The sequence below is a fragment of the Marmota flaviventris genome, chromosome 12, assembly GCF_047511675.1.
Source record: "Marmota flaviventris isolate mMarFla1 chromosome 12, mMarFla1.hap1, whole genome shotgun sequence".
In the NCBI taxonomy this organism is placed as follows: Eukaryota; Metazoa; Chordata; class Mammalia; order Rodentia; family Sciuridae; genus Marmota; species Marmota flaviventris.
In genome coordinates, this window is record NC_092509.1 from 34606131 (window position 1) to 34630197 (window position 24067).

The window sequence follows — 24067 nt, forward strand, 5'->3', positions numbered from 1 at the left end:
AGAATTTCAAATGGGTGAAAAAAAATTATATATATATATATATAAAGTGAAAAACATTAAAGACCCCCAAATAAAGCCATTTTTTAGTCATCATGTCACCTACTGTTCTGACTGTACATGACATCTGAAGTAGGAGAGTGGAACTTGATGTGGCATCTATTTCCCTTCCATCCTTGTCCACATCTGGAAATGAGATAAAATAGAATAGTTGAAAATGAATAACAACAACAAAATAGTGGAAACATAGTTGAGCAGAAATGTCATGGGATAAAATGATGAAAGTCAATAAACAATGAGATGCCAGAAATACGGGTAACTTTGATAAGGAACCAAAAATAATAAGCCAAAAAGAAAGCAAAATTAAATTTTATTATTTTCATATGATGGTATGAGATGATTTAAAAATATATCTATCCCTTTCTTGAATTTATCAGATGAAAACCTGGTTTCCACATGTTCCATTTTTTTTCCTTTGGCTTTTATTTTCAAGTATTGACTCATTCTTCATCAGTATCCAATATCATTTACTTAATCATCAATCAACTCAAAGCTATCATTTTTCAATTGTGAACAGTTTTAAGTTCTTACAGATAACCAATAGAGCGTATTCAAGTTGTAGATTAACATAAATATAAACCAGAATATATATTTTTTTCTCACAACATAGGGATGAACCCTCTAGTACCTATATTTGGAAATGAGGTTAATAATCTTTTTTTTTTAATACTTATTTATTTTTTAGTTTTCGGTGGACACAGCATCTTTATTTTATTTGTATATGGTGCTGAGGATCGAACCCAGCGCCTTGCGCATGTCAAGCGAGCGCGCTACCGCTTGAGCCACACCCCCAGCCCTAGGTTAATAATCTTATTCAATGTTTTAGTTTAAAAAAAAGTCAGACCCCACCACCAGGATTCCAATACCTTTGCTTTATTTAGAGATATAAATGATGAAATGTGTAATATTGATATGGATGGTACTCAGAAAGTTCAGAATTAGAGACTAGCTTGTGCCTTTGAGAGAGATGAGGTTCATTATTTCTAAATGGTAAATGTGTCCAATTGTTTTCTGGCAGCATATGCTTGCATATGTGTGTGAAAGTTTATATACACATGCTTGCTTATCAGAAATAACAGGATACAAATCAAGGTGAATCTGGTGGAATTTCCTTCCAAATTCAGAGTGCATGCTAAAAAATAGGATTAAAAACTAGCTTTTGAATGTGTGTTTTTAAGAGATGTGTGCTAGTAGCAACACTTATTCAGCACAGGCTTATTTTTTCTCTCAATCTCTCTTTTAAATATGAAAAACTGTATGCTCAAAAGTAATTCCTTCAAAAAGCAATCAGCTTCTTTACACATAAAAAACCAAGAGGTTCTAGGAAGTCCATTAGAATGTCTTCCTTTGCTAAGTAAACAATCTTTAAAAAGTGGAAACCAAAGACAATTTGATGGCTTTGATGTTTCTTAAACTCAAATTAAAATAAATTAGAATTTTTGAGGATTAGAGTATTTGGTTTTTATTTTCACAATCCTTAAGATGTATTCCTTGTCAGTCCCCAATTGACAGCATGAATCCTTTGTGGCAATATCCCACATGGGTACATACTGGTGTGGTTTAAAGATAAGAGACACTTTTACATTCTGAATTAATATGGTCCCTTTGGATTTTTGGAAGTACCACTTCTCTGGTACCAGTGTTACAGTGATTTCCACCTTAAGCAAATAGTATGCATTTGATGTGCCTTTTAACATAAACTCCAGTGGAAAGGATCTGGGAATGCCAGTTAAAAAATAATGGAGGGCTGGGGCTGTAGCTCAGTAGCAGAATGCTTGCCTAGCATGTGTGAGGCACTGGGCTCGATCCTTAGTACTGCATAAAAATAAACAAAATAAAGGCATGCTGTCCATACACAACTACAAAAATAAAAATAAATGGAGGAAACCCATACCCTATCTATCATCTATCTATCTATCTATCTATCTATCTATCTCTATTGTCCATCTCTCTCTCTCTCTCTCTACATGTTTCTAAATTTATATAAATCCTGGTGAAATGGACAAGGTAGAGGAAAAGGGAGAAACATTTTTTGGATTGCAGAAAGACGTAAAGAACATTAATATATGTTTTTATCTTTTTTGTTAAATTAAATCTCTATGGAAACACTAGTATTCAAAAGTAATGATGGCAATCTGATCCTTAGACCTCTTTAAATACTCTTTGCTGGATGAGGTCCACACCCCTTGCAATGCTATGCTGAGGACAGCAGGAATGGCAAGCCAGAATGGTGCACTGAAGTTCTGCCCATCTGTTGAGCAACAGCAGTGAAAGAAGTTTCTCCTGTTATCCCCTTCAGTAGCTGCAGGCTGGAAGGGAAAGCAGAAAATCCTGTCTGTTCTAACAACAGTTGGGTGAACTTATTTCCTCCAAGCTGACCATAAATCCCTATTAATACCATTAAGACATTTTAAAAGGAAAATAGTAGAGTCATTTTCTCTATTGTTTTTCATAGGCAGTCTGGATAAAGAAGCTTAGGTATCGCACTTTAATTATTTCTCATTAGTACAAGATTAGCATAACACATGAAAATTAAGAGAATTCCTGATCCTTGAGGATGTATTTATTTGTTTATTTGGTAGTGCATTGGGTATTGTCGTAGTGACTGGAGGTGAAGGATGAAGCTTTTGAGGAAAGAAAAAAGACAGGGAAAGTGGACACGCTACAGGGAAGAATTCAGAGTGCTTTAGCTGGGTGAATGCCAACCAAAGAATAAGTCCAGGTGGGGACATTGGAGGCACAGCCATGGCCCTAGGCAACTGGGTGTTTGGTCAAGTAGCTTGGTGGGTGTGGGGAGTGCTCTATACTTGTCTGAGGCTTCATTAGTTTCTTAAAGGAATGGGACAATGAGATTCACCTTATTAGCTTGACAAGGATGAGAATTGCTCTTACAGGTAATTTTTTAGCTATTTTGTGACTCAACAAAACTGAATGCAAATGTGATTTTACCTCTTGTGTAATCCAAAGGATCCATAGAGACCTTAAAAATTATATTATGTTTATAAATCTTGGGTAGCTGGGGTTTTTGTGTTTGTTTGTTTTCATTTTGAGAAGGAAAAATGAAGTGAAGAGATTACTTTGGATATTTTATAAAATTCTTTTATTTTCATAGTGACTCATTAGAATTGGTTTTACGAAAATAAAAACAGGGAAAAATTTTATTCAAGTAGTATTCACATGAAAACATTGTGTTTTTAAATTTAAAGCTCATGTGGCTCTGGGTTTTACCACTTTTTGCATGTTTAGTAATTCCAACATTGGGAAATTTCAACTTTACTTTTACAACTCTAGAAGTTCAAACTGCCATGCAATTATAGTGCAAATTCATTACCCTATCTTGCTTCCCTACCTTCTACCAAAATTGTTCAGTGTTGTTGATTTGGTCGGTATTGAACCCTACTTGAACTCTAGGCTCTTCCCATTTTCTTGATTGTAATGGTGCCTTAGGACCATATCCATCACCACCTGACATGCTGACTCAGCAGGGATTAGTTCATAGACAGAAACGAACATGTGTCCATTAAGAATTTTCTCAACCAGGGATGCATTTCAACGGATATTTGTGGTAAGAGATATCCCCTTCCCAACTCTGATGTGAAAGAGAAAGAACGTAGTAGCCCTTTTAAGATCAGGTAGTCATCTGCTTAGCATTTTTGCTGCAAAAACTACCCAAAAGATAGAATCAACCATAGAAAGATAGAGCCCTGACAACTCATTGAGAAATGGAGCAACAACCTTAAATGGCATCACAAATTCCTCTAACAGTTCTAATAGTTTAAGTCTGTGCTACATTTAGACTTTTATTTATGTAAGTCAACACATTCCTTTACCATTTTGGTCACTTTGAGTTAGGTATTCCATTACTAGCACACACATATATATATATATATATATATATATATATATATATATATATATATATACACAAACTTCAATTTTTGTATTCTTCCATTTTATTGGTTAACATTCTTTTCATTAAATTAATAATAATAAGAAATATTATTCATAAAATAATTTATGTGTGTATGTACAAGGCAAGAGTGCAAGATATAGAGAGGATATAAAGATGAATAAGATGTAGTTGAGAATTTATAGAAGCATTAAGTTAGAAAATAAAAATGCATCAGAAAATAACTAAGATACAAAGTAAAAGTGAAATATAAGAAAGGAAAAGAAAAGTGCAAACAGAAATGATGCAATAATTGTTTCAGGAATCTGCATTTTTCCAGACCCAAATAGTGAAAAATGTGCAATGTCACTTGGACACTGGCAAAACATGAGGTATAGTAATATTTCCTCCAAAGAATCAAGTGTTTATGTATATTATATGACAATGTTCCAGAAAAATTGGTCATCCAAGTAGATAGAAATTATCTATAAATGGATTTGGAGAGCTATGTTCAAATACAAGTTGAGTCTCAAATTAACTTTCAGATTTCCCAATTATTTATTATTGCATATTTTTCAACAACAATCTAATTGTGTCATTTTGTAAGATACAGAAAGAAAATACCTTCAGAGGCTGTGTACATTTTGAGTATGTTACAAATTAGATTTACAATTCAGCATTATAGGTGGTAGGCTTGTTTTCCTCTTTATTAGGCATTTTTATAGTGACACATGGTGACTATTAAATTCATGTTTCTCAGTTTTTTGTGGGGAGAGTCCAGTATCACACTACATTTACAGTCCACATTTTAGAAAACTGCCATATATAAAGCCTAGCCAATAAAAAGTACTTATTGAGCACCTACTATGGTTTAGATAAGATTCTAATTGCTTTAAGAGATTATTTTTAATAGAACAATATTACAAAATAGGAATCACTTCCCCATTTCATTGTTGAAAAAACAAAGGCACACAGAGGTTATGCTGTAAGTCACATAAGGTACATTTCAAAAGAAATTTTCAATATTGGCTCCTTAGACCATTTCTGCGAAACACAGTTTGGCTTCCCATAGACTTTCCAAAGTTGGAATAGAGTTGCATGTAATGGAGTTGGCTTTATGATTTTAATCTTTTAGGATAGCAACACTAGGAGAAATGTCTAGACTTAATGGTCTGAAAATTCCATTTATCACATTAGGCCTCATCTTGAAACATCTTGCAGAGAAGTCAGCTGAGGTGCTGGGAGGTGTAAGAAATTAAGTCAGGGCATGTGCTCCTTCGTAGCTATGTGGCTTTGGGAGTGTTAAATATCTTTAGTTCCCCATTTATGAATAGCAATAATTATAACCTATAGAATATGTGTGAGAATTACACGCAAAGAATGTACATTTCAGTACATTGCAAACTGCAAGTGCCATGCCAAGCTGTTCACTACAATTTCTGTGATTTGGGGTATAAATTCTGGTCTTGACAGTGCCTGCTGCCCTTAAGCACCCATACCTAACAGTGTGGTCCTCCGGAGAACTAGAACTTACAAGTACTAGTTCTTATAAGTGCTGACTTCAATCTCTCCACAAATTTAAGATTAAAACATAGGAAGAACAAAAAGTCATCGCCACACCTTCTCATTTCATAACTTGTCAAGAGTGCCATTAAATAAAACATTTTAGCCTGTGACTATGCCTCAAGGCTCTTGATGTGTTACACAGGTAGGGGAAGAAACAGCAGATATAGATGCTCAGTGCTTGCAGTGCAGTTCTCCTGTAAGTGTAAGAGGACCCTACCCATCAGGTATACTTTTATCCTCCAAGTGGGGAAAAGTTGAGATGCCCCAACTTAACCTGAAGGTCTCTGCTGGGACCATTGTCTAAGCCATGTGCTTACCTCTACCCAGGGAAGGCAACTGGAAAAATTGAGGTAGGCTCTTAACAAGCCATCCTTACCATCATGGATGAATTTGTTGTAGCAGAAAATGAGAAAGCAGGAGAAGCACTAACTAATTTCTGAGCCACAAGACAATAAAATTTCACAGTGAATACCAGTGATTAATTTGCTTGGACTAATTTCTCCCAGGACTAATTAGCTCCAGTATGTTGTATAATATTTATAAGTATTCGATAGCGTCCACCTGACAAAGAAAGATAAACATCCCACTCCATTGTGCATGAGGGCCTGTTTTCTTAACACAAAGAGGAGAAAGGGAGAAATAAAATATAATTAGATTCTTTCAGAAAAAGACAACACCCTAATCTTTCCTACATTCTAACAGGTTTTCTGCTATTAGTAGGTTGTTACTGAAGAGTTATGGAAATAGCTCATTTCTGGGTGTGCTTGGTAACACCCATTCATTACTCACTAACACCTGGAACACAGGCTCCTCCCCTCCTTATTGTCATTTGTGTGCAGGACCCAGCTTATTTGTCTCATTGCCAGGGAAAACAAATGAGGAGCTGCACGCTAACTAAGCATGTGTTCATGGGCTAATTTGTTGGGAACTGACGGAGGGTTTTCTCCGGTTTTGTAAATGACTTGAATTGTTCTAGTAAGTCCAAAACAATAAAAGTGTTTTATTTGTTTATAACCGTCCTAAGAAGTCTGAAAGTAAAACACCTATGAAAGCACAGGTATGTTGATTTCATAAGCATGTTATATTTGAGTATTCGAGTGTAGAAGGGATTATCCATGTCAATGAGATGACCTTATCCAACATTTTCACTGATTCAGAATAATGTGGGGAGAACATACGCGTAGATGTTCCCATAAGTATGAAACCAAAAGAATTCTTAAGCCTGTTTTAAAACATGACATGTCAAGCATTAGAAGGAGATTAAGAATCTTGTGTTTAAAAATAAAAACACTTATAGGTTTATAAAAATTACACATTTCCATATCTATTTTTTTCACTTCATCTGGATCATTAAAGTCCCATCAGTTTTACCTCCTAAATGATTTTTTAACCGACTATCCCTGTCCCATTCAGATTCTGCCATGTAGCCAAAGGCCCTCGTCACTCTTGGTATTGGAACAGGCTCTTTACAAGATTTCCTGCTTCCTGACTAAAGTCACATCATATAATTTCCCTGATCAAAAACCTGTGCTACTTTCTTAGGGCGTGCAGAATCCTGTCCTCAAAAGGTAGTTTCATAAGGAGAGGTTTTTCTGATCTGGCCTCTGGATGGTACAACTGGTTTGATCTCAGTTCCCCTTCGGCTTACAAACTCTATATTCCTATTCAAAGTTCCTTCACCTAAGAGATGTACTTTTCAACAGGTATGGACTTTCCATGACATACATTTTCACTGGCCATAAGATGGCTTCACTTATTCATCTGGCTAGCTGATATTCACACCTAGCCTCACAGACTGATTTTCTGACTGGACTTAACAACTCTGGCCTTGTGGCTCCTTGAGAATCCTCATGACAGCACTTAATCACACAGTACTACAAAGTCAGTCCCTTTTAAATCTTTCTAGGCCATAAATTTACTGAAGGTTGGGCCCATACCTGTTCAAACTTCTTTGCTACAATGAGTACAATCCTGTGCATAAATACATGCTGACAATACTGTCATCACCATAATAATAGTTAACACTTGGATAATATGCTAAGGTTACCAAAACACTTTTATTTGTACTTATATTATCTCATCCCATCTTTAGAACGTCAATTACAACTTCAGTGTGCATCAAAATCACACGGGAAGTTTGTTAAAACTGAGTGCTGAGCCTCGTGTTCAGAGTTTCTGATGCAATAGGCAGGTAGAAAGTGGCTCAATAATTCCACTTTCAAAAATTTTTCAGGTGATTGCTGCCTCTGCTGGTCTGGGGCCACCCGTTGAGAACCACTATCTAAGAACATCCCTGTGAGGTCAAGGATTATTTTCCCCAATTTTCAGAGAAAACTGAAGCTCAGAGAGCAATGGCTTTGTAAGGGATGGATTCAGGTCCTTTAAACCACTTGTCTTGTAGTCAAATCATCACTTCAATATAAGTGAGGGGCTGGGGTCATGGCTCAATGGTAGAACACTTGCCTGGCATGTGTGAGACACTGGGTTCAATTCCCATCACCACATATAAATAAATACATAAAATAAGGATCCATGGACAATTAGAAATATATATAGGAAACATTTGCTATATTCTAATTTCTCATAAAAGGCTGTTACATATTATCAGATTCTATCCTAGGGTATGATAATGATGATAAACTCACATGCATCTGTGTGGCTTTTATTGCAATTCCCTCTTGAACTGGTAGTTAAGTTGTGCAGAAATGCACCCATCAGAAGGAAGCATATTCACATATTCTTTCAAATTATTGCAGCCCAGTAGAAATAACATTAATTACTTTTGAGAGGAAACCAAGAAGATAAAACTGTTCTTCTGTTTCCCCTTTTTTTCAAACAGATTGGTGTGGTAGCTGAAGTAATTCTAATTTTTTTTAATTCCTGAATTTTATTTTTCAGCTTTCCATTTCTCCTGTTTTTCCCCCCATTTGTTATGAAGTAATATTTTCCTGGAGTTGGATGAACAACAAAATAAAAAAAGAAAGGGAGAAGAAATAGTAAAGAACCTAAATAATTCACAAACTGGGCAATTGAAAATGGGCTAGAAGTCAATAGAAACTCATCTTTTATAAGATGAATAAAGCAAAGGTCTTAAACTTTTGTGTGGTCTGTAGTCCTAACAAGAAATAGCTTTTTGAAATGTTTCTTCTCCAAATGGAGTTGAAATTTCCCTTCAAAATATATATTCTGCCAGGTGCAGTAGCACATGCCTATAATCCCAGTGGCTCTGGAGGCTGAGGCGGAAGATCATGAGTTCAAAGCCAGCCTCAGTAACTTAGTAAGGCTCTCAGCAACTTAGTGAGACCTTAACTCTAAATAAAATATTTTTAAAAAGAGCTGGGGATGTGGTTCAGTGGTTGAGCACCCTGGGTTCAACTCTTGCTACAAAAGAGCAAATATATATAAAAATATATAAATATATAGTTTATATATTAATATATATAATATACAAATATATAGTATATGTAAATATCTATAATTTTATATATATAAATATATACTTATATATAAATGTAGTTACAGCAAGATACTTATCATATTTTCTCTTCTTCACATTGAAATATACAGGAAAACACACATAAACACAACATAGAAGGCTAAAAATGAGAAAGAACAAACAGTGGATTGCTGGGCTCTGCCAGGAATTCCTGTCTACACCATCACCCACAAAAGGACAAACTGGCATTCTAAGATGCACTTCAACCTTTTGGTAAAGAAATGAGGCCTTTACTTGCCCAATCCAAAACCAGGAACCTTGCAATGGCTTTCTATCAAACTGAGAAGGACGTCTAAACTGTGTACTCCTTTGTTGATGGAGTAACTGGTGAGCATCTTACATTTGCTAGGCCTCTCCCTAGGTTCTAGACATCACAGTCCATAAGACTACATGCTTCCAGCCTCCAGACTCACTCAAGATTATGCTATCCTAAACACACTGAGCTCATTTTTTGTCTTAGTGGTTTTATAGTTGCTGTTCCCCATGACAGGTGCACTCTGTCCAAATTTTGGAATATTTTCCATTTTCACAGAATTGTGGTTTGGACTCAAATTATGCTGTCTCAGAAAACCTTAATCAACAAATCGACAATATACCACCTGCCACGATCCAGTCCCTTCCCTTTCTAGTAATCTGCTTACCTGCAGTATTTTAGCTTGTTGCACTTGTTATTACCCACATGTGCACAAACATCTGTCTTGTATTTGTATATGTATTTAAAATCTATTTGTGAATGTAACAAAAATATCTATGTATTTTGTATATGTATGCACATAATATGTATTAAACTATATGAACACAAATTTGAAAACCTGAATGTAACAAATAATTTTTCAGATGCAATATAAATTTCAAAATTAATCTGAGCAGCAGAAATAACACGTAATATTTTTAATAAGCCTTAAAATGTTTAAAATCAGGCTGTACTGTTCTTTCCAATGTTATTCATATATCTATATCTATCTATCTATCTATCTATCTATCTATCTATATGGTTTCAGAAAATAAACCAATATTTGCCTGATGACAGAGACTCACAGAAGAAAACTTGAGAAGAGTGTCATTTATAGATGCCAAGATTCTAAGAAAATTACCAGCAATCTGAATATACGAGTAAATTGTGTTGTAGGATTTAGTTAACATGAAGAAAAGGCAAATCAATTTGTATAAGGAGACATGGGGGCAAGAAGTAAAAACAGAGTAGAAAACCTATTGTTCTAAGTTACCAACAGAGAACTTACAATAATAATTCCACATGAAATCACTGTACTGATGAATTTTTAATGCTGTAATGAATAAGCAATCCCAATTTTGTATAAGCTCTCCTGAACATAAAATGAATAACAATCCAACTAGTTTTGTTGCTAATGAAAAATCTCCAAAGATATTTCCTGGTCTAGGGTCAATTTACTGGTGAATTCTCAAAGTTTTGATGAACAGTCTCTCAGGTTTTTAATCATTCCAAGGTGTGTAATAATATATAATTTTAAACATGTGAAAAGATGAGGATTAAGTAATTTGTTTCATAAAGGTAGATATCTCTATTACATAAATCAAATATAAAATATCCACAAAAATTATAGACTGATCTTACTCAAAGTTGTGCAAAAATCTCCAAATAATATACAGCTGGTCCTTTGCATCCCTGGAATCCACGTTTTTGGATTCAACAAGAAGTAGATAGAAAAATTTTAATTAACTAATTGCCTCTCTACTGAACATGTACAGTTTTTTTTTCTGGTCATTATTCCCTAACCAATACAGTATAATACCTATTTACATAGTGTTTACTTGATATTGGGTATTATAATTAACCTGGAGATGAGTAAAGTATACAGAGGATGTGTGTAGGTAATATGCAAATAATAAACTACTTTATGTAAGGGATTTGAACATTTGTGCATTCTGGTATCCACAGCGGGGTCCTGGAACCAGTCCCCTGTGGATATTGAGGGATGACCATACAGTAGACAATCTCTTCTTAAGGAGTGTAACTTCACACAACATGAGATTCAGAATGATTCTATTGTTTGCATGTCTCCATTGTTAGATTCCATTATGATCTCCTAAACGTCACATCCTTGGACACAATGAAGAATGATGGTCCTTAATGTGTAGCACCTGGGGAAGACAGGGCTGGGGCAGACAGGCTGTATTTGGCACAGAGGCAATATCCCTGGAATAATAATAGGGTGGCAAGACTAGCGATGGAAGAAAAATTACCTCGTTAGGGGCTATTTCATGTTGTGAAAATCTCATAAATTTCAAGGACAATAGGTCATTTACCACCTGGCTGGGGATACTCTAGGTGGAAAGGGTGAGAGAGAAATTGTAAAAATAAAAGGCAGAGCCGAGCAGGCAGATGGTACTGATGGCTCTTTACCAAAGAGATGTCGCTCAATCTACTTAGGTTTCAGTACTTTCTGTCACAATAATTCTTGATAGCAAATAATTTTTTTTCCATACCCTAGCTACAGAGCAAGAAGCATTTCCTGTTAAATTCAAAATGTATACAGTTTTAATTATTTCCTGAGCACTTCACCGCATTTGTCAAGGAATAACAATGCACTAAAATTCTCACGCCATTTTTACGCCATGAGAACTGACATGTAGTATGTACTGGTTGTGATTATATTGCTGAATTGTGATTCTTGTAGCATGTTGTGTTTGTATATATATATCATATGCGCAGATTGGCATAAATAATGTTTACTTTTCCACTTATTCACATTGCATATTTACATTAAATAAAAGGTTTTTTTTAAATAAAAGCTTTGATTTAAAAAATTGATTCAAGTAATTGTTACACTGTATGTCCAACATTGTATACCATATATGATGTACTAAACATCTTTAAAATTATTATGTTTTATAAATATTTTATACTTGATTGATTTGCTCAAAACTACTTATTGAGTTCCAAGTCTAAATCCTAAATGTTAGGACAGGAGCACAAAAGACAAACTACCTGAGCTCACAAGGTTTACATTTTATTGAGGAGTGCGTGGGTTATGTGAAAAAGACAATAAACAGATATATAAATAGGTATGTTTAGGACAGAATCAGGGAAGCTGCAGTGTCCATTAATAAACCAGGTTGGAGACTGAGTGTAAAAAATTCTTTCAAGAAATCTTGTCATGAAATGGACAAGACCAATCTGTTGGGAGCTGGAATAAAAAGTAGGGGGAAAAATGAGGGTTGTTTTGCCATTTTCTCCAAGGACATAGCTATAAGAGCAGGTTTCTTGGTATTTCTGGAGATGAGTTAGTAATGAGGCTGGTGTCTGATGAAAAGAGCAATGACCTAGAAGAAATCCTGGGGAAGAGGAGAAGAAATGGGATCCAGGGCCCTTGGCGGGGATGGCGGGGGCGGAGGGGGTCTTTTGAGAGAGAAAATATGCAACATGACAAGTGAAGGCTGGTTGATGGATTTGCTGATGGAATGGCTTGTCAATTTCTGATAATGAATCTCTGTAAGAATTTAAGGGATAGAAATTGGTAGAGATTTGGTCTGTAGAGTAAGAGTCATGAGATTGTGGGGAGAGAAGAAAGCATATAGTTGGAATAATTTTTGACTCTTGGAAGCAACAATACCAGAAATGTGGAGTAGTATTTTCAATTTTGAGGGCCTATTTAAGTTTATAATTCTGCACATATGTGGGGGAGGAAGAAAAAAGAGATAGGATATTTTGCTACATTTATACATTCATTTAAATATTGTATGTATGGGCTGCAGAGTAGTTTGGTGACAGAGTACTTGCTTAGTGTGCATAAATATTAAAATAGTCAAGTTGCATTAGATGTCTTAAGCTGCAAAGAAAAAATAATATCAATTTAACTCTCTCTTCTAGTGTGACCTCCATTTTTTAAAGTAATAATAAATACATAAATGTATTATTTATTTTTTGTTATAGCTAAAACTTTCTCCATATTATATACCCAGCAACTTCTTCCTTCCTCCTAGTAGCCACCTTCGACTAGTAAATATAAGTAAATCCATACTCAGAGTTTATAATATTATTACTACATGAATGGTATTATTCTTGGATGAGTCAATAGTATATAATTATTATGATCATTTGGGTTTTGACTTTTTTTTTCTGGAATTAATTATACAATTTATTTTCATTTTTCAGTTTGCTATGCTTTGTGGATAATTCCCAAATTCTCCAACAGCTTCTCTGGAATAAGGATAATTCTGGTTAAAGTAACTGAAGGAAAAAAGACCAGCAGATAAACAATGGACTCTACCCTCTCATTATCCACCTGAAAGCAGAATAATATGGTCCTGTGAAGTTACACCTTCAGGCTTCCTGTTCTAATAAGGGGAAATCCACCTTCCCCAAAGACAAGATAGCACTGAGAAAGAGTGGACCCAAACTCACTAACTCTCATTGGCCCTTAGTTTCCCTTTATGTTTGTATTCCTACAATTAGGAATTCTAGGTGCTCAAAATTCTTTTCTTGAATCTTGTCACTTCTCATAATTTTTTTTTTCTTTTTTGGGAACCAGAGATTGAACTCAGGGGCACTCGACCACTGAGCCACATCCCCAGCCCTAATTTTTTTTATATTTTATTTAGAGACAGGGCCTTACTGAGTTGCTTAGTGCTTTGCTTTTGCTGAGGCTGTCTTTGAACTTGAAATCCTCCTACCTCAGCCTCCCCTGCTGCTGGGATTACAGGCATGTGTCATCTCACCTGGCTCTTCTCATAACTTTTGTGTTCTTTTGTTTAGGTGATGTACAAGCACAAGTTCTAGTCGCCACTTTTGATGTTCCAGAATGTATTCAAGATGCATGAACAGGTTAATAAAATTATGTTCTTCTTTTTTTAATCTTGTTCACCTATCTTTTGTCAGTCTCATTCACAGGTTATCACTCAAGGAACCTAAAATGGATAGGAAATAGTATTTTCCTCCACTAAAAAAGGAACAAATATAATTTTTAATCCTAATAGGCTCCCCTTTATTAAATGAGACATCATAATTTACTTTGGTTTAAATGCAAATGTTTGATGCTAGACAAATAATTAATATTATTAAAAAATAACTTTGTTAAAGAAATGAAAAAAATGTTTACAATAAAATGAAAGTACAAAAAATAGCTTTCCAATGATTTACAGAAAATAAGATTCCTGTTTTAACAATAAAGATATATTGGCATTAATTTTGGTTATTTCTGAGATTTGGGTAATTAGCCTTGAAGAACTTATGAATTTTAAAAAATTATAACAAATTATAACAAATATATATATTATTTTTTTTCAATACAGAAACACAAATGTCTTTCAAAACAGCACAACTGCATGAATTGAATTTTTTTTCTTATTTAGATATGGGCTTTTTAAAAAAATTTATGATTCTTTGAGCACCTTAGATTAATAAGCAAATTTGCTTTTGATGTATACAAAGGACATGTCATTTTCATCCTAGAATCAAGATAACATTTTAAGTCAATTACTAACAAACTGGACTCATCATCATGAACCCCTAGGAAAGCTATTAAAAGAAGAAAAATAAATGAACAGGGAAAACCATTAGATATTATAGTGCCACCTGAGAATAAGTGAATCAAAATTTCCTGGAGTGGGTAATCTTTGTGAATAGAAAATGTTTTGGAACCAGTGTTGTGAAATAATACAAAGCAAAAGACATTAAATAAGATCTAATTAATCATTAAATTAACAATCTAAATAGTAGGCAAGTTGAAAATTTTGATTTTTTAATTTAATACTGGAGCTTTAGATGGAGTAAAGGTACTTCATTTTATTTCTTTGGCTAATTACAAGATTAAAACCTGAACAAAACATGCAAGTCACCTGCAATGAGAGTCTGAAAGGTGGAGAAAAGAAGCAAATTGTCTAGGAACCTCAGGAGATCAAGGAGCTAGCTGGGGTGAGTTCTCTTGTTGTTTGTGCTTATTTGTTTGTTTATTTTTTTCCTTCCTTCTTATATATCCCTGCTTGAACAGTGCCTCACACTAGGCAAACACTCTACCACTGAGCTACAACTCCAGCCCCAGTGACCTCTTCTCTTGGGAGTGTTTACCTTGATTTCTTCTACAACAACCTGTTTACCTACTCAACTCACTAATCAGCAGATCTAGGGGTATCATTGAGACTTCAGAATGTGTTTGATCACTGTCTTTTCCCTTACTGCTTTTGTGATAGACAAGATGTAGGTGATGGGCAAAGCCATTCCTTGGTGGACTGTAATCAAGAATCGTGTTTTACTAGGTAACATACATGACCGCACGAAATAGTTTGAAAAAAAACAAGCAGTCGGAAGTTTAAAAACTTGATTTTTCTCCTTCCTCAAATAACTGGATGACTTTAGTAAATAATTTCAGTGCCTATTTTTGTGAGTAAATATCACTGTATCCTTTCTATGTCTCCAAATTGTTATAAATATTGTTTCAAGAGTAGGAAAATATTTTGAAATCTTAAAAGGAATATTATATAAGTACAACAACAGTGCTTATTTTTCATCAATAACATATGACGAATAAAAGGATTATTTCTCTGCTTTCTTTTTTTTTATTGTCTGCAATTTGATTTTGGGGTATTTCTCTGCTTTCTTGTCTGTGCAGGCATCTACTCCGAAATGTAGTTGGTGTCCTTGTTATTCTCATTTAAAGATCAGGTTAGGTACAGCCTCAATGAATACTTTCATCTTAAAATTCTTCTAAATTCCATTCAAGTCTTGGCTTTGCTGTATACACTTTGTTGCAAATATTAAGTTGATGTACATGTACTCAATTATAAACACAGTATATGCTGGTATTGAAAAGTGCACAGTCAATACCAACAACAAATGGTAAAGGTTTGTTCATTTAATTTTTTCCTTCTGGGGACTCAAAACTCCATCTAATAATTGTACTCTTTCATATTAACATAGTCTGTGATTGCATTAATAGTTACTACTTTTTGGATATTAAAAAAAGCTAAAAGGTTGAAGGAATGGGTGTTACAATATGTCCAGTTATACGTTGGAAAGTGAATTTGAAACCTGGTGTTTTCCCTCTGAGGTGCCTATTTTGTCATGTTCAAGGTAGCCATGGTGCTCAACAGATGCATCATTTCTGACAGTGAAGTTGTTTTCCTTGGTTTGCTCTCTGAAATTATATTCTCGTTAATATTCATCTGTCATTTGTTTTCCTTTCTACCAAAGAAAAGTTGCTCAGTGAATTAGGAATTATGACATTGGGGGAACTGCAGCATAGCCACCTCCTTCTCCCAGAAAAAATGAGCAAGCTCACATTAGGGGAAATAGGAAAATACAGCACATTTAACCATAAACCAACTCTGGATAGAACTATGCTCATCATGGTTAATTAGGTTTCCCTTTTATGAAAATGTAACAAAGTGAACAAACTTTTTTGAATTAATGCCACTGAATTTTGATAGTAAGGTATTTTGTTTTATTAAATGTTTATGGGAGAAAATAATGCTTTTGAGTGATGACAATAGTTCTAGATTCTCAAAAGCAAAGCAAAATAAAACAAAAAAGGACTATTTATTCTCATGGAGAAAAGTGAAGGTAGTTTATAAAATTGTTTGAGTATTTTTTTAAAATTTTTTATTGTTGGTTGTTCAAAACATTACAAATTTCTTGATATATCATATTTCACACTTTGATTCAAGTGGGTTATGAACTCCCATTTTTACCCCGTATACAGATTGCAGAATCACATCAGTTACACATCCATTGATTTACATATTGTCATACTAGTGTCTGTTGTGTTCTGCTGCCTTTCCTATCCTCTACTATCCCCCCTCCCCTCCCCTCCCTTGTTTGAGTATTTTAAAAGGATGTTTGACTACTATTAAAAGGAAATACACCTAGCATGCTGTCCTTTTACTTTCATTACATTACCATAATAATGACATTTGAAAAGTGTGTCCTTACCTTTTAGACTCTAAGGCCCATTAAGGCAGCAGTCATGCTGCCTGATTCATCTGCAGGAAGCACTTTGTGGTCATCCAATAGTATATGTGTTTTGAGTTAAATTGTGCTGAATTTCTTATGTAGATAACTCAGACAGAAAAGTTAGAATCCAAAGACCAAGACTGATGTATCAGCTGGTGCCAGAGACAAGAGGAAATTTCTTCCAATCATAATTCAGTTAGCTTAAGACAAACATTCCCAAGTGTTTAGACCATATTCTGTTGCTATCACTGAATACCACAGGCTGGATAATTTATAAAGAATAAGGATCTGGTTGGCCCATAGTTCTAAAGGCTGGGAAGTTTAAAGATTGGTCAGCTGCTTCTGGAGAGGTTCTTTTTACTGGTGGAGACTATCTGCAGAGTCCCATGGAGGTACAGGAAGTCACATGACAGGACAGAACAGCATTTCTAACTTGATCTCTCTTTTTTACAAATCTACTAATGCAATCACATGGGTCCCACCCTGAAGACCTCACTTAATCCTAATTACCTTCCAAGGGATCAACATGGTGCCAGTTTTTATACCTCTTAATGGGGATTAAATTTCAACATGAGTTTTGGTGGGTGCATTCAAACTACCGCACCAAGCTTCAGGATACTGTGTAACCAGATTTTAACCATATATTTAGGGTCTGTACTTCAGAGGGAAACAGAAGCCATTTGGTCACAGCAAAGATGTGTTTTTATCTCCCTGTCTGGGAAGCCCCAGAAAGCAACATGGACAAAAGATATCAATTGAGACACCTGATGCTCTGCAAGTTTTTAGTCTTCACAGGTAAAGATGCTCTAAAATTTTATTGGCTCAGGCTGGGTGTGGTGTTGCCCACCTGTAATCCCAGTGACTCTGGAGGCTGAGGCAGGCAGGAAGACTGCAAGTTCAAAGCCAGCTTCAGCAACTTAGTGAGTCCCTATGCAATTTAGCAAGACACTGTTTCAAACTAAAACATAAGAAAGGGCTGGGGATGTGGCTCTGTGGCTAAGTACTCCGGGATTCAAATACTAGTACCAAAAAAGGAAGAATAGAATTCGGAAGACATCTTCATAATAGCTCAGGCTGTGCACTTTATTTTAAAAAATTCAGTATCTGTTATTTTTCAAGAGTGGATTGGGACAAAAAAGCAGAGGACAAGAAAACGTTCTACCTTAGTACTGCAATACTAAGTGTGGGGCTGAAATGGGACTTCTATGGAACCAAACACACACCATCTGATTTGAGAAGGGCCTTCAAATCGCTCAGCTGAAATGACGCAGGAGCCTGCACACCTTATATATTCTGTTTATTGGCTTAGTCAATAAGGAATGAAGAGAAAAATAAATATGCAATTTAAAAGTCATGTTAGGAAACATTGAAAAGAACATAACCCTGAAGATCTAGGCAACAATCTACTGTAAGAAGAAGTAGCTTCCATGAGGCACACAGTTGGTGGAAAGAGAACAGAATGATAGGAACAGGAATAAGATAAGGTGGGTTATATAGCAATTAAGAACAACTGAGTTAAAAAAAATAAAGTAGAATATATATCAGAGGTAGCAAATCTCTAAATAGGTATTTCATGAAAGTGTTTACTGATGAAGAGAATAAACGTGAGCATCTTTCCATATGTAGAAGATAAATACAACTGCTTCAACTCTTTGTGCTCTGGTTGCTTAGTCTATAGAGGCACCTATCTCTTAGGGCTATTGTAATAACTCATTTAATATATGTAAGTGCTTAGAATTGAACTGGGAGATATCAAGCATTCTATGAATAGTATCTATTATCATAAACAAATATTAAGCTCTTAATATATACAGCATCTATTACTAATTATTAGAACTATAAAGGCTACACCAACTGACATTTTGATAAAAAGTTAATCAGATGACTAGGGGTGTAAATATCAAAAGACTTAGATGGAAAAGAACTCCCTATCCTAAAATAACCCTGGTGGCTAAAAAGCAAAATGTAGAAAAATACACAGAAAAGCCATTTTTATGGTCAGTTTGGTAAACAGGCTGTTTTGTACTTTGCCAATTAAAACAGTCACAAGGTATAAAAAAAAAAAAAACTATTTGTCTTCCAACGCAAACACTTGACTTCATTGATTTTTCATTTCTTTCTAAAAAAAAAATGATTGTTTTTAGTGGCATCCCTCAAAAAGGTTCACGTGGCTATATTATTTTCAGAGGTAAGCCACCAAGAGACCCAGGGTGCTTTTCAAACTGTGTCCAGTGCTACAGCGAAAAAATAAACAGTATGAAATTAGAGACAGATCCAAGTACCATGATAGGTAAATAGAAGAAAGCAATGAAAAAAAAATGCACATTGAAAGTGTCCTTCATTGGTCTTCTGGTCCCATTCCCTGTCCTTATCCTACCTCATTTACATGTAAGGAAATCTGGGATAAAAGAAGTGAGTTAATTGGGAAGAAATGATCAGACTTATGAGAGAAGCACCATGGTAGCTTCAAGTATCAAGGTTTCTCAACACTTTGAGTGTCAAGGTCTCCCTAATATGACAAAAGTGTTGTATGTCTGAATTGTTCTTCGTTGGAAAATGAATAGAATGATAAGACAATTTCAATGACCACTTCTGTTATATCAGGTTCTGCTGTGAACTGGCAAGAATATCAACAATGCAGGCAAAAGATTGGTGTTAATGGGTTGTGTGCATACGGGGCAGCATTACTATTTGGTGTGCGCAATTCTCAAACCTGTTCTTATCTTTCAAAAAACATCAAATACCATATACTTTATTTGGTATCAAAACATAGTAGCCACACAGAATAGTGAGAGCTCAGTCAACAAATATTAGCTAGTCATTGTGAAAGTAGCAAAGCAGATACCCAAAAGAATAAGAGATACCTCTTCTCTTGCAAAACCCAATATTTATTTGATGCTTTGTATGGACATGATAGGATTTTCAGAGCACTACTATACTTATTATTCTTTTTTTTTTCAGTCCTCAGAATACCCCTATTGAAAAGCTAAGGCAGATGTTGTTTTCATGTTTTAAAGATGGAAATATCAATATTTACAGAGGTCTCACAAGCAATAATAGCAGATAACAAAAGTATAACCTAAATTCTTGGTGACAGTTTAATATTATAGAGATTCTTAATGATTCGTGACTTCTACATTTTGAAATTAGTGGCATATTCATCTAAATACAGCATATGTATGTATGTAATCTATTCTGATCATTCTACTTTCTTAATTCCTTTATTTCTGAAGTAACCAAAGTGACTGTAGTATACCTGCAGTCCTTCCATCATTTTTTGGTAGCTAGGCAGGGGTTCTCCTTGATGAGTTTACAAGTTGTAGATGCACATGCCCCAGTGGGGATACCTCCATGGGTTCTGGGGAAAATCATTCCAAACTCTCTTAAGGAAGAGAAAAATCTAAAATAAAAGGCCAGAGGATTGAGTGTGGGCGAATGCACAGTGTCAGAAGGAAATTAATCCAAAGAAGAATAAAAATTCAATGAGCGTAAAAGACAGATCATTACCAAACAAACCTCGGAAACAATTCAAAAAGAGAAAGGATGGGATTAGATGATTGGAGAAATGGGGATAGCACACACGATATCAAAGGTCAAGGAAATGAAGAGACTGTGCAAGTTTTAGGATACCAGGTATGGTCTATAGGTGGAGATGTTTAGTGATGAAAGAAAGTAATATAGAAAACATTGCTAACCACTTTGGGAAAATATTATTTGACTTATACCTGCATGGATGTTATATGTTGATTTAGTAGCAAATATTCCCTTAAATTTTATAAATAAAAAATATGGATGGATAGATATTTCAGAATGGAGTTGCAAGTGTTTGTGAGCAGAATGAGGAAAGTCATCAGAGAAAAGAGATTGAGATTGTGATAAAGAGAAATCTCCCAGAGAAAGATGCTTCCTGAGGACAAGGTCAAGAGCACTATTGGACAATTTGATGGACAGCTCTAATCAATACATTGTTGTCTGCTGTGAAATCATCATGCTGCTCACAAAGCAGGTAAATAGCTGAGAACCATTTCCTAGAATGCCATATCTCTACCTATCTGGGAATATTTTAAAAGAGTTCATAGAGGCTACAGATCAACGAATACATAGGACAGAAGGGTCAAGCAGAAAAATTAAATAAATAAAAAGTTTTGCTCTGTGAAATACTGCCAAAGTTTGCTGGACCATAACAGTAATAGGAATATTGAGAATAAATGGTGGCACTTCAGCAATGAGTAATTGCCACTGAATATTATTTTAACTGTATGTAATAAGCAAAAATATTTATTTATAGAATTAGCAAATTAGAAAGTTTAAGTGAACATGTTCTTGTTCTCACAAAATATAAGAACAATATATTGGCTATTGTTCACAATATAAAATAAAGCACTCCAAGGTCATTGATCCCTTATTGATATGTTTCAAATATGAAATTATAAATGGTTAGAGTAATTAAACACAGTAATGGCCTGGAATCCCTGTATACCTCAAAAGATTAATATATTTGGTTCAAGTCATTAGATACTCTGCTTTTTAATAAGATCTACAAAATAGTAGAGGTTTTTTTTTCTTGATGCCAATTCACTAAAATTATTTAATAGCTTCAAGAATAGAGAATTTACTATATGGTTGGCATTGTTTGGGGCACCTTATTACTGTAAACCTCTTTATTGTTTATACTTAACTAAAAGGTGGATACTATTACTCTCTATTTATAGAATTTTAAAGAGAATGTAATTAATGTGGCCAAACTCATGGAGTCAGGTAGAATCAGAGACAGAGGTCAACTCAGACATCCTAACCCCGAGTTCCACAGACTCAATCATGATACTCTGCCACCTCACACCAATTACGGCAAGTGTGTGGCCCTTTAAGTGACCAGACTTATATGCAAATTGTGAGCAGGTAAATGAGACTCTTAAAAAAAATGAGTATTTATCACACTTGTATTTTTTTTCAGCAATGTGTATGCCATATGTCTAGATATATCTCATATGCCAATAACAAATATGTTTTATCTCAGTTAAGTATAATGAGAATAATTTTGGATAACACTTTTGTCTTATCTCCACAAATATGCACAAGTTTACTGGATCTCTAGGTTCTTTGATATAAAGCTTATCTTCAAAACAGTTACACTGAAGAAAGTTAAGGCCCAGAATATAAATCAGGGCCAGAATATAAATTTATGGAACATAAATTTGGCCTACAAATCACTTTTCATTTCCTGCCATTCAGGTATATAGAAGGTAAGCTCCTGGAAACAGATTCCTTGAATAATTTTCAGTATAGAAATTTTTAAAATATTTAATTTTTAAAATTAATTTGATCAGAAGACTGTAGGAGAATAAAAATAACACACATTTCTTTTTGATACCAAATGCAATTTCTATAACTTTCCTAGGATTATTCTGACTACAGATTTCCACTATTTGTGATTCTTAACCCTCAGAAAAGGGCAAAGTATTGACCAACTGCAACTTGTTTGTCAGCCTCTAAAAATGAGTCATTGGATTCATTATTTTTGGTGATCAAAGTTATTATTAGAGGAGCTGGGAGTGGTGCTTCAAGCCTGTAATCTCAGGAGAATCCCAAGTTCAAAGCCAGCCTCAGCAACTTAGCAAGGCTCTAACCAACTTAGCGAGACCCTGGCTCTAAATAAAATATTAAAAAGAACTGGGGGTGCTGGGATTGTGGCTCAGCGGTAGAGTGTTCACCTAGCACAGGCAGAACCCAGGTTCAATCCTCAGCACCACATAAAAATAAAGGCATTGTGTTGTATTCATCTATACCTAAAAAATAAAATATTAAAAAAAAAGAACTGGGGATATGACTTAATGGTTGAGCACCCCTTGGAATCAATCCCCAGCAATGCCCCTAAATAATAAAAAAGTTATTATTAGTGGAGAAGGACTGATTTCTTTTTGTTAAATAAACAGGCAAAAAAAGCTGACCATCCTTTACTCTTTAGCAATTCCAAATACCTGAAATCTTCATATGATTTTTATGCAGCAGGTGGGGCAGGAAGTTGAAACAGTACATAAATATTCAAGAATTCAGTTGTAGAACACACTGATGGGTCTATCTTTTACATTTCTTTTTGGCATCTAATTCTCTTGGTACTCTCTTCCTGATTTCCTCCAGTAATCTGGATATCTTCAGCTTCAATTTTCATGCTGTTTCCCTTTGTATTTACTGTATTCAACACAGAGAGGTATCTTCTATGGGGAACTTTTTTTTTCCTAAGTGCTTTTACTTTAAGAACATTGAATTTTTGATTCGAGTGAAAAGTTATTTGTTTGCAATCGAGAGTAAGTGAAAGCAAAGGAAGGCAGCCATTTATTACAGCAAATTTTTCCTTCTCAGAATACAGTGAGAACAAGAAACTGCACTACTTTGTGGTTCATCTATGTCACAATATTGATAATGGTCATTCACCCCAGCATTGGCGCTCACCTTATAAATCAACCAAGCACTGACAAAATAAAACCGACCTTCACTTACAGGCTTGAATGATGACTGTGGTTGGCTAAATGTGTTCTGCCACACGTCTTGTTAATAAAATGTACTGAAAAATTCACCTTTTTTTGGGATGAAATTTTTCTTTCCCTTTTCTTAATCTTAGCTTAGTCTTTTATCCATCAAAACTGTTGGTTCCCACTGGAGGGAGCTTGCCAGGGAGGCATTGCAGGTGGATGGCAGTACATATAGGAGGTGATACATCATTTTGTCACTTGAAGAAAATCACAAATTCATTTGTTCCCACAGGAGACAGTATTATGCTATAGACTCTACAGCTGTCTATTCTGAATGCTGGACATGTCAGAAGCCACTCGCTGTATTCATGACAACCCTGATTATGGTTAAGAAAGAGCTTAATTATAAAGCTAACACTTTTGGCTACAGTTCTACTTGAATTTAGTCATTTGAATGAATCTATTGGGAAAGAGGATCATTTCTCAACAACAAAGGAACACCCAGGTTATCTCAATTAGGGTTTCAAAAACTGTAAAGAGAAAAAAGATATAATAATGGGGGGAAACCCCACTAAAACAAACCACTAAAGAATACCTTAGATATTATTCTGAAGTTTATATAGACTATTTGGAAATTGCCCTTGATTTATCTTCACAGAAGA

At 34.9% G+C, this 24067-nt stretch overlaps 1 protein-coding gene across 1 annotated transcript in view; it reads right to left on the reverse strand.

Annotated features, from left to right (window-relative positions):
- The window catches only part of Malrd1 (MAM and LDL receptor class A domain containing 1), a 658798-nt gene that overhangs the window by 42442 nt on the left and 592289 nt on the right, over positions 1-24067 (reverse strand). The window contains exon 37 of the mRNA XM_027928635.2: positions 104-183. Within this exon, the coding sequence (XP_027784436.2) occupies positions 104-183 (80 nt within the window). The remainder of the gene's footprint in view (positions 1-103; positions 184-24067) is intronic.